The sequence below is a fragment of the Amphibalanus amphitrite genome, unplaced genomic scaffold (assembly GCF_019059575.1).
Source record: "Amphibalanus amphitrite isolate SeventyFive unplaced genomic scaffold, NRLGWU_Aamphi_draft 001382F_arrow, whole genome shotgun sequence".
Taxonomy (NCBI): Eukaryota; Metazoa; Arthropoda; class Thecostraca; order Balanomorpha; family Balanidae; genus Amphibalanus; species Amphibalanus amphitrite.
The window spans coordinates 59503-77227 of record NW_024882875.1 but is presented as its reverse complement, the minus strand read 5'-3'; the positions used below and the strand labels follow the sequence as shown (position 1 = coordinate 77227).

At 50.5% G+C, this 17725-nt stretch overlaps 1 protein-coding gene across 9 annotated transcripts in view; it reads left to right on the top strand.

Annotated features, from left to right (window-relative positions):
• Positions 1–17725, top strand: part of LOC122372652 (BTB/POZ domain-containing protein KCTD9-like) — a 73079-nt gene that overhangs the window by 37430 nt on the left and 17924 nt on the right. Inside the window, exons 1-6 of one of the 9 annotated variants that reach the window (XM_043350134.1) lie at positions 323–374; positions 6241–6360; positions 6586–6756; positions 6998–7149; positions 7904–8332; positions 8566–8699. In XM_043350134.1, the coding sequence (XP_043206069.1) occupies positions 6272–6360; positions 6586–6756; positions 6998–7149; positions 7904–8332; positions 8566–8699 (975 nt within the window). In that variant the 5' untranslated portion in view covers positions 323–374; positions 6241–6271. Of the gene's footprint in view, positions 1–322; positions 636–1596; positions 1730–4153; positions 4683–5844; positions 6084–6240; positions 6361–6585; positions 6757–6997; positions 7150–7903; positions 8333–8565; positions 8700–17725 lie in introns of those variants that run through there. The other 8 variants (XM_043350133.1, XM_043350128.1, XM_043350129.1 and 5 more) reach the window with 8 other exon arrangements.

Sequence of the window (17725 nt, the reverse complement as noted above, 5' to 3'; positions counted from 1 at the left end):
GGATATCGCTAGCAGCGTAAGCAGAAAACATGGTAAGCTTGAAATGTCATTGGGTACTTTTGCGACTTTTACGCATCATCATCATCAATCGAAAATAAGCGAACACTTCTTGATTGTCGCAGCTGCGGCAGGTAGCGATCCTGACCAACTGTATAATAAAACATATATGATCAAGTTTTTGTTTTGTTTTTCGTTCGAGTTTTCAGACTTCGTGATTTAGGTTTTATTTTTTATTTGTTTGATTTTGTTTTTCACCTTGACCCTTACTTAAAAAACGTATTTATTTGATATACTGTTGTGTATACTACCTGTAGATGCCGCCACATAAACATAGCGCCGCCGCCATGATTGCAAGTTTTGTTGAGAAGGCGCTGGTTTGTTATGATTTATTTTGACAAATTTATGGACATTTAAAGAAGCTTTCATCGCGAAATACTCTGTAGAGTTCCTCGTTACGTACAGTGTGTTTTGTGAGTATCCTTTTAAGGTTCTGTTCGTTAAAAAGCCGTCGGTGAAGGAAAAAAAGACTGTGTTGGAATTGTCTCACTATCGCCATATATAAGTGTTAAACTTAATGTAGCCCTGTAGCCCATCATGGTTGAGTGGCTTCTTAGTTTTTGGAGTTTTAGTGCTAAGTAAGTTATTCTGATGACTACATTTTAACTTTTATTAACAAACTAATGATGCTAGAGATTCTCTGATCTTTTTGGTTGCGGAATTTGTATGAAAACCCTCCTATGTGTGACATGATGTGATATTGGATAATTCTCAAGATTCCCAAAATTCAATATCAAGTAGGTTTTCTTTCACATTGCTTAAATTTGGTTTAGTTTTTGTATTTTCCCAGTGGGTTTTGTTTGCATCAGTTTCCAAATTTTCTTAAATTGACATTAGTAGCAAAACCCATAGTGCACAAAGCTCTTGGCCCGGCCCGTCCATAGCCCGTTAACTAATGATATTTGGGGGCCCGGCCCAGCCCGTAGCCCAGCCCGGCCCATGGCCCGTTGGGCTGGCCCGGCCCGTGGCGAACACTGGCTTGAAACCACGTGAAGACTGCAACCGCGCGGCTAATGCGAGCCGACATACGACGAATCGCGATTCGGGCCAAACATGGTCTCGAGAAATAGGTCACAAGTCAAAGGTCATTTGAGTCAGGGTCATGAAATTTTCAGGGTAGGTGTAAAATTGATAAAATCGGGGCATTGAAATTTTCGTCGCGATCGGACGGTTTTTACGCGAGTTACTCACGAAAAAACCGATAAAGCGCACCCAAAAAGGCAGAAATATGCGCATGCGATATCCTATACTGCGAAAAAAGTGCATCATTTTTTAACGTCGCCGACAAATTGTAATTACCCTAAGCTCAGGCAGATGTATGGTAGAAAATCCCCAAGTGAAATACACTACGGCGGAAATAAAATACCCTACGGCGGAGCTCGGTTGCAATTTGTAAATACGCAGTAACTATAGAGGTCAATGGCCTAGAAAAATATACATACCTGGCGCAGCTGTTACAATCAATGGAAAAATACGCAGGGAAGTGCAGGGAAGTAGGTATAACCTTGGGTATAACAATAACGGAGATGTTTTATCTATGGTTTTATCTTGCCTGAAACCATCCCTTGTGCATTCCAAGGCTATGCGTTGCAATTATGCATTAAAAATAGCGTGCAGAATTAAGAAGCAGGCTCTGGGGACTTCACCGTCTTCTGCTTCTTTCGCTAAAAACGTTCGTCCAAAATGACAAAATGGTGTTTTTTTGACAAAATCTAATTTCTAGTGCAGTATCGTCAATCAAACAGGTGCTCAACGTGAAATCAAATTGATGTTGAGCCATGCAGCATTAACCCGCGCCCTGGTGGGGTCTGTTTATAACGCGACCTGGTGGGGGGGGGGGGCTATTTTTTGCCCCCCCTCGTATCTCCGAAACTACTAAACGGATCCGCAAAATTCAAACGGCGTTCGAAAGGCCTGTCAAATTTGTCGAAGGAAACTAAATTTTATTGACCTCGGGGTCACCGATGACGTCACAGGTCAGGTCAAAGATGAAATGTTTCACCGTTCACGGGTCTTCTAGGGAATGCGCTATAACACCGAGGAAAACGCATTTTGTCGAGAATAAGCGATAGGGCGTCAGTTGCCTAGTAGATATGTTGCTGTTAGAGTTCACTGGTCATACCAGGTCAGGTCACAGGTCAGGTCACCAAGGGTCGCCACATGAACCCAACTTTACTAAGGTTGTGCGATGCATGTTTTATGGCCAGTTTTTCATTTCCAACTCAATGGTGTTGGTTATAAGACCATCAGGTACGGTTTAGGTCACTTTCTGGTGGAGGTCAGGTCAAGGTCAGGTCAAAAAAGGTCAAATTTCAAAATTGATATTTTTGCATAAAATGGGTATTGATTCGATGCAGCTCGTCACGGGGAGTCTAATGGTAGTCTTTGTTTTGCGCTACGAGGTCTAGAATTGCTGAAAATTGAGTTTGAAAATTTGACGTCATCAATTTTGAACAGTTTTTTCGCTATAACTTGGCCAAAAAAAGAGGTATCGATCTCAAATTTGGTATGTAGATAGAAGGCGGTAGGGACTATCACATATATTTCGGTTTTTTCGAAATTCAAAAAACTTTTTTGATTTTTCGGCTATTATATTCAAAAAATCTATTTTTTTATTTTTGGGGGTCAAAATCCAAAAATTTAAAAATATCCGAGATAGCAGTTTTGTAGCCCTGTCCATTCTACAGCTTTTATGTCTGTATCATTTTTCTGTATTTGCAAAGCTATAGGCCTGACAGCTCTTCCCGCGAAACCCTTTTTTGGGTCGAAAACGGCAGAACATGACGTCACTCTGACGTCATTTCCGGCCAACCTATCATAGCCTTTGGAAAAATTTTTGGTCACAATGTGTAAAATTGATGTCCGGGAGGGTACTGAAAGTTTGGTGACGATCGGCGCAGTGGTTCTGGAGATATATCGAAAAGTCTGGAGGGGGGGGGGGCAAAAAATAGCCCCCCCCCCCCACCAGGTCGCGGGTTAACTTCGACTCATGAGTCGGAGTCGGTAAGATTTTTGCGACTCCGACTCCGGGCAGAACTGTCTACTCTGACCGACTGCAACTCCGACTCCGACTCCGCAGCCCTGCTAAGCCCAGGCTCAAAATCAAAATTGAATATAAACCACACCATATTGTGACAAACCAATCAACCTAGAAACTTGTTCCAATGAGCGTTTAATGTTCAAGAAATCGGTAAATGTGTAGATGAAGAACTGTTAAAATGAAAAACAATCTACCTAATTGATCTATGCTTAGTGCTTACCTAGGTACCGAACTACAACCTTGAACCACGTGCCTTGAACATATAAACCTACAGCTATAGGTGGCCGAACGGGGAGAGCACCAGGGCACTGTGCCCCCCTTTGATTTTGGCATTTTAACATTAGCACTATGGGTGTTGCATGGAAAGAATGGGACCAAAATTCGGCTGTGCCCCCCCCCCCCCCCCTTATTGAAGGTGTTCCGCCGGGCTGCAACCTACCAACTTACCAACTGTACTTCATCTATACATATCAATGTATAATGTCTCTTGAAAGTATCGCGACTCTGAGCCCTGAGGGAAGGTGCCACCTGTCCCAGCTGCGGTTGAGCGGAAAGGTTTGAGAGCCACTGGTAGCACTGGCCAAAGCCTGACACGCGAAGGCAGCCGGCGCGGCGGGCCGAGGGGAGTGGTTGCGGACTGCGGAGGGATAGGGGGAGGTGGGAGTCGCCGTCCGTGGTCAACGGAAGCCAATCTGCTCGCAGATGATTTGTTGAGCTTTGTTTCATCGCAAAGTTAGTCATGTCAGCCGTCATCGGCACGACTGTCACATATTTAATCCGGAAACCCGTGCCCGAATACGAAAAAAAAAACATCGGTTGCATGCACTCGCACCCGCTAGCAGAATGCATCCGTGGTTGCAGACGCACCCGCGAGCGGGATAAAAATGAGCAAAAGTTCTCTCTCTCTCTCTAGCCAATTCGCCAATTCGCTCTCTAGCCAATCAGTCCTATATTTGGAGTTCTCTCTTTTTAATGAGCCGGTTAGTGAGAGGCGACAAAAAATGTTAACTGTTCAGCCGTCTTCTTTTTAAAAGCCTTATTTGATGCCAGGCTGTCCCCTCCCCTCATGACCTGTTGACGTCGTTCAGCAGGCCTCTTTACAGTAGGATTATGGCGGAACTTTGCTTCGATGTGATTTTCCCGTCACGCACACTGAGTGATTGGCGCCCACTAAGGCAGACCAACGAGCGCCCGGCTGGTGAGCCCAGGCGGCACCGCTATCCGCCTGGGGCGGGGGACCCGGGGACGGGGTCAAGGAAGAGCGATACGAGCATGACCTTTGGCCGGCCTCCGCCTGTTTTGACCCAGTTGTCAGCCGCTGGTGCCTGCGTCATATAGCAGTTTTCCTCCTACCGCTGGCGTAGAATCGTGTTACAGCGTACTTTTTATGATACAGGCCATGACCTCACTGCTGGGGTCCCCAAACTGAATGGAATAGTTCGCCGAGCCGCTGCAGCCCCTGACGCGATACTTTCAAGAGAGACTATACCGAGCTTTTCACACAAAACATCATGAGTTATACCCAACACACCCAACCACATGTGGGGTCATCAGGTAAAATTGAACTAATGTTGGGTGATGTTAGGTGAGGTTATACTGGGTTTTGTCATCTATGCTTCTTGTAGTAGGTATACCTGATTTCTTGGTATAGGTGTAGATGAAGACTGAAGTATTGTCATGGGTCTTCTGTGTTCTTTGTCTGCATGTCAGCATGCATGCTCATTGCATATGGATATGTGCATGTGTGTGTGTGTGCCCGCCTATTCGTGCGCTCTATGTGTCTGTCCGTGCATGTGTGTGCTGTTCTTCCCGTGCGCTCTGCATACTGGATATCTGGCCGAGGGCTTAACCCGCGAGTTGCTGGGGGGGGGGGGGGGACTTTAAACGCCCCCACTTTTTTCGCCGGGCCATAGCATGCCGCAGGCGCGCCAAATTATCGGTACCTGTAGGGAATTGATTGAAGTCTATTGTGACAAAATTTCAAAAAAAAAATCGCCAATCGGTCGGAAAATTTTTGAGATATCGAGGTTTTAGTGACGTCATGATTTCTGAGTTTTCGACCAAAGACGGCATATGTTCAAAAAAATCATATAAAATCACAGAATAGACATAGAGACATGCCGTAAACGGCATTAGACTGCCAATACCATGAACAATCAAATGGCTATCTTCGATTATTGATTATCGTTTCGCATTTGCCGCATTTGCCAAAATCTTGATCTGAATCTTGGCAATTTCTCGTGACTACTTCACGACCATGATACATACATTCCTTAAATTGAACTTTTTGAGCCAAAGACGTACACATATGATAAAATGAATGTCACCATCGTGTTCTACGCCCCAAATTACCCATAAAACATGTGTCACAGGCTGCGAATACCAGTTTTGATTTTCGGTGATATGTGCCTACCCGGTTGACCTGACCTTGACCCTGACCCATGCTTGACTGACCCCTACATGGGGCTGACACTCTTGTAGGCCTTATATGATGGATTGTGCACCGTTTTGACAGAGTTTATGACGAGAGGCGCTCATTGCGAAGTCCTGAAGTCCATGCCACTGAAAGCCCGATTTCAGGTGTTTGACCTGACCTTGACCCGACCTGTGACCTCAAAATTCAACTTTAAAGTACTCATCTGAAGCGTCTCGTCGCGTTCTTTCGTTTGCCGCCTCGTGCGTTTCGCTGCGCCTATTGGTTCTCGAGTTATCGGCTGGGGGCGTTTAACGCCCCCCCCCCCCCCCCCCCAGCAAACGGTGGGTGGCGAAATACCCCAGCAACTGCCGGGTTAATGCTGCTAGACGGCATTTCGCTGCCGCCTGGTCCCGCTTGCCTGCGCGCATGACTCGTACTGACGGATGGCTTGTTTTCAGGTGCATGCTTCTCAGTTCTCACTTGCTTCTTCTCGACAATACACTTGGCCATTCAACATTCATCTGTTGACCCTACTAGGAGGGGAGAGGCTTTAAGGAACGTCACAGTATGGTACCAAAAGCTTAATGCCATCAGCTAAACATCATTTCAGCTTAACTGAAATGTTTATAAGTCACAAAGCTGTTGTTTTTCGTGATTAAGTTACCAACCAACCAACCATTCCACCAAGACCAACAGTTTTATCAGATTTTCACGCGTTTGTTTTCAGGACAGAGGATGATGAATCATTCAAAGGTTTAATGGATGCTGCTTCCTGTTCTGCTGGGTCTCCAGTGGAGGCCCCAGTCACAGAAAATGGGGACCTCACTACCATTGTTGGTGCTGTCAGGTTAGTGTTAATAGTGTCGTATTTGTATTGTTTGGTACCATCATTCAAAATTGTTTCATTATTTTTTGTTGTTTCATATGACAGCACCTATGGTGCAATGTTATATCTGTGTCCCACAGTCACAAACTGACCTGTGGTGACCTCACCAAACTGACCTCTGGTGACCTCACCTGGCCTCTGGTGACCTCGCCTGGCCTCTGGTGACCTCACCTGACCTCTGGACAGGGACGATGACTGTGCGCCGGCCGGGGCGCGCTCCTGCGAGTCTGCGCTGCAGCCCGGCTCGTCGGACGGACCGCGCAGCTCCCGATGGGTGACGCTGAACGTGGGAGGCAGGCTCTTTACCACCACCGTCGCCACGCTGACCGGCGCCGAGCCGCACTCCATGCTGGCCAGGTCAGTGACCGGACGGCGGTACCGGGACCAGTGCGCAACTCCCCGCGCTGAGGGCATCCGCTGGGGTTGAGTACCTACTCTATGCCTCGGGCTCCGAACAATAATAGAGTGGAACGCAATGCACCGTTTTACATGACTTCGTACCTCACCACAAACAAGTAACCGTTGAATCTGTCGTGGATCGGCAGATATTCCGTTGTTTCTGAGTTTATGACCGCGAGTTTGCGGTGTTGCGTTTCAGGATGTTTTCCGGCGGCACGGAGTGGCTCCGGCCGAGTGACCGGGACGGTTCGGGCGCCTACCTGATCGACCGCAGTCCCACCTACTTCGAGCCGCTGCTCAACTACCTGCGCACCCGGCAGCTGGTGCTCGACCAGGGCGTCAACCCGGCAGGTCAGGGGACCGGGGTAGGACGGTCGGCGGGGGGGGGGGGGCACTGGGTACTGAGACCGTCGGGGGGGGGGGGCAGCGGCTATCGGGCTGTTCGGATTGTCGGCTGCGGAGAGGGCTGATAGATGTCGCGCCAGGCGGGTGGGAAGGCCACGCTCGGGAGCTAAATTCGTGTCTGTTATTTCATTTTAATGTCATTTATTTCAAAAGCCACACACAGGTAAAACCTATTGACGGCGGTCCTCATATTCGTGTATGATACAAATGCATTGATTCGTGTGTTTTATATGTGATAATGCTGTGCAGATTATCCTCGCATGAGGCGAATCTCTCAACATTGCAGGCAAAACTGAACATAGTTCCAGTCTATCCTGTGTCCCAGGTGGAAGCAATCTGCATCTCTGAACACTATCGCCGACTGCTGAACCCCTGCTGTGCCCATGCCATTTTGCTGAGCCTCGCCATCTGAGCCCCACCGTTCCCCAGAGCTCCGCCGTGCCCAGAGCTCCCGCGGTGCCCAGAGCTCCGCCGTGCCCAGAGCTCCCGCGGTGCCCAGAGCTCCGCCGTGCCCAGAGCTCCGCCGTGCCCAGAGCTCCGCCGTGCCCAGAGCTCCCGCGGTGCCCAGAGCTCCGCCGTGCCCAGAGCTCCCGCGGTGCCCAGAGCTCCGCCGTGCCCAGAGCTCCCGCGGTGCCCATAGTCTCACGGGGCCCCGAGTCCCGGACTCCCGCGGTGCCCTGAGCTGCGCCTCTGGCCACAGGTGTGCTGGAAGAGGCGCGCTACTTTGGCATCGACTCGCTGCTGAGCCGGCTGGAGGCGATGGTGGCCGGCGCGCCGCAGTCGCCGCCCAGCGCCGATCACGCGCCGCTCACCCGGCGCGAGGTGGTGCGCGCGCTGCTCAGCACGCCCAGCGAGGCCAGCCTGCGCTTCCAGGGCGTCGACTTCACCGGAGCCGACCTGTCCAAGCTGGACCTGCGCAACATCAACTTCAAGTATGCGTGTCTGCGGGACTGCAACCTGAACAGCTGTAACATGACGGGCTGCTGCCTGGAGCGGGCCGACCTGTCCGGCGCGCGCATGGACTCTGCGCAGCTCTCGTGCGTGCGCATGCTCTGCGCCAACCTGGAGCTCACCTGTATGCGCTCGTGCAACTTCGAGGACCCCGGCGGCACGCGCGCCAATCTGGAGGGTGAGGCGCTCAGACGGGCTCCCGTTTTCTGTTTTGATTATTGTAACAGTGAATTGACGTTGAGTTGTGCGGTAGCTATGACGTGCGCCTCTAATTGTGTATTTCTAAAGAGCCATTTGGCCGTGAGGGTATAATTTCATGGCGCAGTGTTTTCCTCTGTTTTGTAACCGGTTGTTAAAATTTGATGTCATTATGACCCTCCCCTTACATGCGACATTATGTGCTGTCGCCAGGCGCCAATATGAAGGGAGCCATTCTGACGGGCAGTAACATGTCTTCCATTAACCTGCGCGTGGCCACCCTGAAGAACGCCAACCTGCAGGACTGTGACCTGCGGCTGGCCATCCTGGCCGGCGCCGACCTGGAGGTGAGTACCGAGTACCGAGGTCGCCAGTGAGGTCGTCTGTGGGGTCGGCTGGTCAGCAGGGTCGTGGATGCGGTCACTAGAGCCTAGCTGAAGTCATGGTGCTGGAATGGATCTCCTGAAGTCACTGCGTCCAGGCTGGGTGGGGAGTGACAGGCGTGGGGCCGGCGCTGGTCTGAGGTGGCTGGATTTGAGGCGGACCCCGGAACGGGGGGTCATTGGGTGGCTATGGGACGCCGCCGGCCGTCAGAGGGAACGGTGTGATCGACGGCGCTGATGGTACCATCAGCGGTCACTCAGCCGAGCCGTTCAACAGAAATGGGCCGGGGAGCGCCGCGATGGAGCATTCCTCGGTCCGACCCGAACGGACCCCGCGTCACGTATTGTGTGCAGACGCTGGGATGCTGACGTGCGGTTGGATTTATAGGAACAAATGTGAGGGATTTGACTGAGTACTGGATGACTAATATCGGCTCTTCATCTAGTGTGTTCAAGTTCCGGGTTTTTATACTTTTTGTCGAATCCGGCCGTATTTTCATAGTTATTAAGGTATGTTACTTCAAATAATCGGACTCAAACCTAATTGGAGCCATTTCGCCATATCAGCCTGCCTCATATTGCGCTCCACTCATCCATCTCGGTGCCGTCTGATGGTCCAGTCCGACGGACGTATATCTGATCGGTCATGTATCCGAGCTGCCCCCCCCCCCCCCCCGGTACCTACCGTCCCCCTCCTCGGTGCAGAGGTCAGACTGACAGTCCTTTACCCGGTCTGCGGAGGCGCCTCTCTGATCGCTGAGGCCGTGTATTTTCGGCTCCGACAGCAGACCCTCAGTCTCAGGGACTGATGAAATGCGCCCGCCGACCTCGGCGCTCCGTCTTTCGGCAGCCGCTGTTCTCCAATGTGCCAAACAGTGGAACAAAACCCTTGATGACTGCCAGAGACGACCGTTTTTCCGACCCGCCTTGAAACGGCTCTGCCACTCGCAAATGGCGAGCGTCGACAGTCGCAAAGTTCAGATTCGCAAACGAACTTTGGCCGGGTGGCAGCTTCAATTTATCGGAGTGAAAGGCGTCACATTCTGTTTTCGACATCTGGCTTACACCGTCAGAGAAATCGATGCGATATTTACAAGACCTAAGACTTTGTATGTCCCTCATGGATTATTGAATAGCAATGTCATTTTAATAAGTTATTTTGCTATTTTGCTGGCAACGTTATGCTTCGTTTTCAACTTAACCGGCTGATGGCCAATGCCTCGAATTCTGTCAGAAGCTTTTTATCATTGTTTTATTTATGATATCATAATTTACATTTTAGCTGTTGTAAAATTTAATCGAATGTTATTCCAGAAACATAAAGATATATTCCTTTTCTGTCACTTCTACTTTGCACTAAGGTACCACTAGACTATTTTTCCTTTTTAGTAGAAAGAACGTTATAATCGATGGACGTTATCGGGCCTCAAGATATCCTGCATATCCTGCAATACGGCTAAGTCGGTGTATGACTTCGGGACACTGTTCACTGTTTTCCACCATGAGACATAAATCTGCACATCTTTTTCAATGTTGACATTTCTTTTCTGATACAACTACGAATGCATGGCACCACCTCAAGTGTCCACTATATGTGTCTCAACAGCATGGCATTTGCATTCTGAGGATTTTATCGTGGAATAAGATTTATCGTCAGTCTCAACAATCAGTCTCCAACTAATAGCTTGTTTTTAGCCTGCAGTCCAGTTGTCTGAGGCCGCAGTACAGTGCAGTGGCAGCATCTCCACTGTTGGCCCGTGGTCAGCCGGCACCGGCCCTCGAGGCAGTAGATGGGCCGCTGGGTGCACGTACGGAATGGTAACTTATGCCCACATTTCAATTGGCTCGCCAGGACGCACTGCACTGAGTTGTTGGGCTATTTTCGGACCGATCCAGCCATGGGGTGGATTGTATGACGACTGGCCATTATTTATGGCAAGATGGGTGATATTTCCGCGGTGCCAAGTAGGAATCTCGCCTTATGGGTCCCAGTTGCGACGCCGTCTTATTGGACTGCCCAGAGTGTCTGTGTGTGTGTGAGCCCCATCCGGACATAATGAGCACAGTCGGCCGTCCGATGACATTGTGCCCGCTGACCTCGGCCGTTGGCGCCATATGAGCCGCCGTTGATAGTAGACAGTTATGTTTCGGCCACTGGTATTATGCTCAACTGGTGACCCTGTGATTTCAGAGCGTTTGGCCATGTGCACTTGAATGAGACGTTTTCATTTCTCTGGACGCCATTAGGCTGGCGGTAAAGTTAGCGGCTGGTGGTGTTTTCTCTGCGGAGTGGCTCTCGGACGCATATTAGGGCGACGGTGAGGTGTGAGCAGCTCTGTGTGAGCCGGCCGGCTGCCGCCCAGGGACAGCCACCGTCGTCCCACAGTCAGAACTCCCGTTCGTTCTAGATGATTCCTTTCAAACACCGCAGCGCACTGAGATGGAACTAAGGAATAGCTGTGATGTGATCAGCTATAGGTAATGTAGCGGGGCTCAGCTGCAAGACAATTATTTGTTTATTTGGTTGCGAGGCTGGTCAGTCACTGGGGCATATAGGCTGCTACACTGTACGGTGATGGGTCATTGGGTTATGGGCATTCAAGAGGATAATTTAATCAGGTTGACTGCCCGAGGCTCTCTCTCAACCCGGTTGGGACCCCCCATTAAACCTATTTTTTTACGGTGTAACATCAGAACACGCTTGACATTACGGCAACTGCACAGAGGCGGATAACTCCCACTGGATATAATACATTCATGCTTCCACACAATCATCCTTCACCCATGCTCTCATTCACATCCCTTGCACACAGATAAAATGTCAGATTTCCAGTCTGATCCCTCCCTAATTTCCTAACTTCCCCCCAGTGGTGTACAGAAGCTCGTTAAATGTAAGCATACTAAATGTTAGACCCATGACATCGCCGAACATGACAAAAGAAAACTGGTCCCAAAGCTGCTCAGGTCACTGCAACACAATTACGTCTCGCCGAGCGTCTAAAAACCTTCCCCCCCAAAAAAAACTCCTTAAAATCCCATAGCTTCCACTACCCAACCAATTAATCTAATCCATGTCTCGTTCAGTGGTGGCATATGTCTGACGCACACTGGCATCATCCGTCTTGGCTGGTCATTCCCGTCTCCGTCACTGACCAGTGCACACGCCTGCGGAGGCCTAAAACCCTTACATTAAACGCCACAGTCACATGACCGACGCGAGACGGACCAAGGGTGCGTGGTGGCACGATGTAAACGAGTGCCACCGCCGTCTTAGTGCCGGCATGTGATGGGCCTAACCCGCACGTCGCCGGTGGCGCGGCCGTGCCCTACCTATCCCCCGGGTCATAAAACTGTCAGTTAGGTTCCGCAGGTAACACTACACCGTGGGTTCTATGAGGGACGTAACCTATCCTTTTTGCCGGAGTGAGATTTTAATGCAGGCCGGATTTCCCTGCTTTGTAGAGGGTCCAACCCTCCTTCCGAATCACTCCGGGTGGCCGAAATTTAACGACGACTCAGCTACTTCGCCCCGTGGTGCCCTTACCGCGCCAAACCACGCCCGTGGGGTATTCCATCTTCCCACACCCCCCGGGTCCCTTCCCGCCCAGGGGTCTTGGAGCAGCCGGACCTATCTGCCACTACCCCGCATCTGGCCGGAGGGAGTACTTAGTGCACCTTTCTGGAGCCCTCCCTCTTCCAGGATCTTGAGACAATAATATTGCATCTTTCTGATACGCTAGTCTCCCCCCCCCCTCGGGACGCCACCCGAGCCTCTACAGTCTACACGGCCTTCGGGTTACCGCCCTTCCCTGGACCCCGATATCCCGGCCGTCCCCTCCCTAAACTGCCGTCGCAGACCCTACTCGGAATGACCAACGCGCGCCCATGGCTACGTGGCTGTTCACGACATGGCCAGTGTCGGTTCGCAACACTCACATGGTTCGCACGCGTGGTATATAATGTTACCTGGTCGGCCCCGGAACTCAAGCCGGTTTCCCGCGCCCTCCAGGCGCAATATCCTTCCTGTACCTCCCTGAATGCCTTCCCGCGCTATACCTGCGCAATAATTAGCAGCGTGACCAGGTCCTACCCAATTCCGTTCTCGTGACCTGCTGAGAGCGGGTTCCTGCGGTGGACTCCGTTCGGCAGGACACGCCGGATACATCCTAACTTTTTATCACCGGAGTGGGGAGTTAGAGGCGGGTGGGATGCTTCCTGCCTGAGGGGTATACCGATCCATGCCGATCGACCCTCGCTTTAGAACCACTCCGGCGGCCGAAATCTTGACGAACGGGTGAACAATCCCGTACGGTGGCTCTCTCCGCGACAATCCACGTTCGTGAGACGCTGTGCCCTCACGCAATACCGGGGAAAACTCACACCCTGAATCGAACATTCATGCATGAGAACCTCCCGTAATCGAGCAACGCTTTCTGTGTCCCTCTGAACTGGTCATTGGGGAGATATAAGATCTGAAAGGCACCGTTCTGGCACCTCCCCAAAGCCAGGTGGTGCGACGGCCTGTACACTCATCGTGAATGCTCCGTCGCACCCCACCGGTTTCCCGCCTGAGTTATCAGGACTTATATATCATATGAATCTTAGCCGAGACCAAGACACGGCTATTTATTTTGCCCGACTTACGACGTGCCACCGGCCTGGGGCATCGAACGAGAGCAACCATACAAGAACAAAGCATGCTGCACACGTCGCCCGGAATCACCACCACTGAACGGACCGATAATGAAACCTTAAGTACGAGCCCTTAAAAAAAAACGATATCTCCAAACATGAATACGCGCACTCCCGGCGTCGAACCGTCCTTTGAACTGCAAACCACCAACCAATATCCTCTCAGAGCCTAATTCCAGAGTGCCTACGTCCACTGCAACATGCTTCCAGTAACCCTACAATGACCTGGTTCCCCTGAACCGTCCTCCATACATACTTATTTCCCTTGCCACTTATTTACCGTATCAGACCAGTTTCCAGATCACCAGATCCCATCACCAGATCCTTCTCCGACCAAACCTATTCAGAAAGCAGTATTCCCCCTGTAACCCAGCCGTTTTAACCTACCGTTCCGGAACAAACCAATCGCTAAAATTAAGCACCTCTAAATCGCCAACGTTAAACCCCCTGCCACTGATGCTTTAACCAATAATCCTATTTGTACGTTTAAAGTGAACTTCGGCCCAAACGCTATCAGATCAATCATAATTGCATATTCAATCGTTCCCGTCCCTGTTTCCCATCACCCGTAAGTGTAGACAACCGTGTCGATGAACACAACGTACACAGGGGTACAACACGCATAGACTGGCCTCGCAGCCCCGAATTATTCCCTAATATAATACCTCTTAATTCGATGCGATTTATCTTAATTCCTTTCCTCGAGTTTTACCGATAAGCATTTTGTAGTGCGATAAAAGACCGTGTTCTAATTTCGACAAACCGTGTAACTCTGACAAAGCATTAACTCAAACCATTTGTAAAAGAAAACATTGTCCGACTTAAACAATTGGAAGTTGTAATTGATGCCTGACCGTATTTCAATCATTCGTTATGTTTATGTTAATCCGGGTATAACCGTTAATGACCCGACGGTCCGTGTAGCGATAGCCGCTCTCAGTGGGCCACAGGTCACCTCTGACTGCGGGTTCGGCTCAGCCATTGTAATCCCGCACCCCAGCGCGGTGCGAGCAGCGAGGGTCACCCGCCGATCCCCTGATCATTAGCACGGCCGAGCCCGTCCGGCCCGGGCGTCGCCGCGCCCGCGGGTAGGGGCCCGTCCTCCCCACGCGTCCCGAGACAGCACCTCCTCCGTGACGTCATATACGCAGCAGACCCGACGACACAATCTCGGATTACCGACTGACGACATGAAACGCGTGTTGGGGGCCATGAATGGGAGAGAGAGAGAAAGAGAGAGAGAGAGAGAGAGAGAGAGAGAGAGAGAGAGAGAGAGAGAGAGAGAGAGAGAGAGAGAGAGCGAGAGAAAGTGAGAGAGAGAGAGAGAGAGAGAGAGAGAGAGAGAGAGAGAGAGAGAGAAAGTGAGAGGGAGAGAGGGAGAAGGGAGAGAGAGGGAAGAGAGAGAAGAGAGAAAGACATACAGACAGACAGACAGACAGACAGACAGACAGCCCTACTGACAGACCGACGTACCATCAAACCGTGACAGACCATCAGACCGTGAACGGCAAACTGACGGACTGACAGGCCGACAAGCCGACAGAGCGACTGGCCGACACTCAGAGACTGCATTAACGATCACTCGGAGAAGACTGATAGGAAAGGTGGAATGTCGATAGATCACATTCTTACACGCGTCGCATCCATGATCCGTCTTCAGTCGGTGCTCTACCACCGCGTCGAGTGATCGTGTGCCGCCGTCGGACCTAGCGCCCCATCCCAGTTTCCCTGTGAACCCGCGCTGGACGGCCAGTGGCACGCGCTAATTGCTCTAGCCGCCGCAGGACCGGCGGCCGGGACCGACCGGGTGCCCAAAGATGGCCGCTTCTCTCGACCGGCGCCGGCCCCCCACCGCCAGCGTGCCGGCGGGTCACCGTCTGACCAGCCGCCAGGTAACCCCTCCCCACGAGCGGGACACCCCCTCCTTCACACACATTCCTGGGGATTAGCCGGGTCGGCCGCCGCAGCCGGCTGATGGGTCCGGACGGCGCGGGCAGGGACATTTAAATCGCTCATACACGGTATTGATATCGTCGTTAATTGTCGGAGATAATGAGCGGCGTTCGGGTAAATTTAAAGTTAAGCTTAGCAAAATCGTTCTGGCCACACTCGATCAGAATCGTGAAATCAAATGATGATTATGGGGTATATTGCCGGAAATACAAACCAGGTAACGTTAACTGTTAGGTAGAGCATGTTAATTTCACGGGTAGGTCACGTCTCGATTAAATAACAGTAGAGCAAAACAAAAATGCCGGCCAATAGAATATATTTTAAATCATAACTGAGTCGTCAAGATACTAATCTCCTCTCGGGCTTACGTTAATTTACATCAAATTTGACTGGCTTTTACTTTAGCTCGGGCATTCCAACCCGTCGGAAATGACAATTTCGGAAATGAAAATTTGTTGGTCGTTAATGGCTTATGGTTTTGTTTCGCATATTTACCAACCCTGAAACCTAGAAGACACTCGTCGTTCAGCACTGAGTTACGCTACTTACTGAATGAAGTTACGCATGGATTTCTGGGGCTAAAACGCTCAAAACTTATCGTGACGCTAATTCGCAGATAGTGAGAAATAAACAACGTTTACCGGACATTGAAGCGATCGAGTACTATATACTGCAACGTACGTCGATTTGCACTGCATCAAAAATTAATTGAATCCCATCGTGCTAAATAATAAAATATCGTGATAAATACTAAATCGTGCTGAATAATTAAATAATAAATCCGGCCACATAATTACGAAAAAAACCTGATAGTACCTACTACTGACGCAAATGCCTGTTTACTTTGACGGTCTCGAATCAGAGCTCTATCAAATAACAACCACGAGGACAACAACAACCCAGTATGATGTAGTGTGACCTCCCACCGGTGCCTGTGTTCCAAAAAAAAACATGCCGACGTGTGAACGGTGTCAGAGACGGTGTTCTGCTCGGCCCTCCCATTCTCTCCGAAGTCCGAATTCTCTCGTTCTCTCCTTCAGCACTTTAATCTCGTCAAGTTAATCCATTCATGTTTCCCTCCCAAATAGCCCCAATAGATGTGAGTACTTTTTCAAGATATATTCAGCCAAAACGAAGGAAGAGAAACTAGCAGTGAAACGACAGAGTTTTCAAAGATAAGCAAAACTAGACTTAAACTAGCCACAAACCATAGTGAACTGAGCCGATCCCAAAAACCAGATTACCTATGTCAACTTTAAACTAAATAGCTACTGCATAAAGTGCCGTCCTTTGAGCCTGCAACTGAATATTAGACAATAGACAACCGGCTGGAGTAACCGAGACGAACGTAGCTGAGCATCACACGCATTTTGAAGAAAGTTCTACAGCCTTTCGCGTAATGAAGGCCAAAATTCGTCCCAATGGTCCGTCACTCTGATGCGCCCGGGCGCTCACATTTACACTCACGCACGCACACATTCAAGACCAGTCCTACCCCGCTTTAGACAAGATTGCCAATTTAAGTCTGTTAATTAAAAAAAAATGAAACATATTCCAACCACCCCTTTTTGATACCCTACAACAAGGCGCAATGCCGTTAACTCATTCAACAATTACACAATACACGCTCACACATACGTACATAACATGTCCCAGCCACCTCCATTTTTGATATCCAGATCAAGGCACAATGCGACCCAATCATACAACAAGTTCACACGCTCACGCATACGTATAGACCCCCCCCCCCCAAACGGGCCTAAATAAAATTACATCCCCGGGGCGAGAGAAAAGCCGGGGCAGCAGGCGGGGCACATTGGGGAAGGATTATGATAGGAAAGCAGCTTCATGACCTCCAGTGCCGACCTACCGCTTAGCTGTTGGCTGTGGACGACAGGGCTGACGGCCGGCTGGTAGCAGATTTATCGGCGGGCGGGCGGCACAGCGACGACGGACGGGCGGCAGAGTTGGCGGCAGCCCGCGGAGCGGTGGTGGCGGGCGGCAGAACGGCGGAGCGGCGCAGAGTCCTCCAGTGGCAGGCAGTCCTCCATCCTCCTCCTCCAGAACTATCACCGCCGACTCCTCCTCTCAAACTCTCCTCTCCGCTCGAACTCACTCCCTCCATCGCCTGTCCTCCTCCATCCTGCCGCTACAAACTGACTGTCTCGCCCACCTCCGAACTCCACTTCCCAGCTCTCCAACTCCAACTGAACTGCCGCCTGTGAGCGTCCCCAACGCCTCCGACTCTCCAACTGAGCTGAACTGTCCCCAGAACCGAACTCAACTGCTGCCCAGCGTCCTCCTTTCCGAACTCCACTGTCTGTCCTCCAAAATCCTAAAAGTTT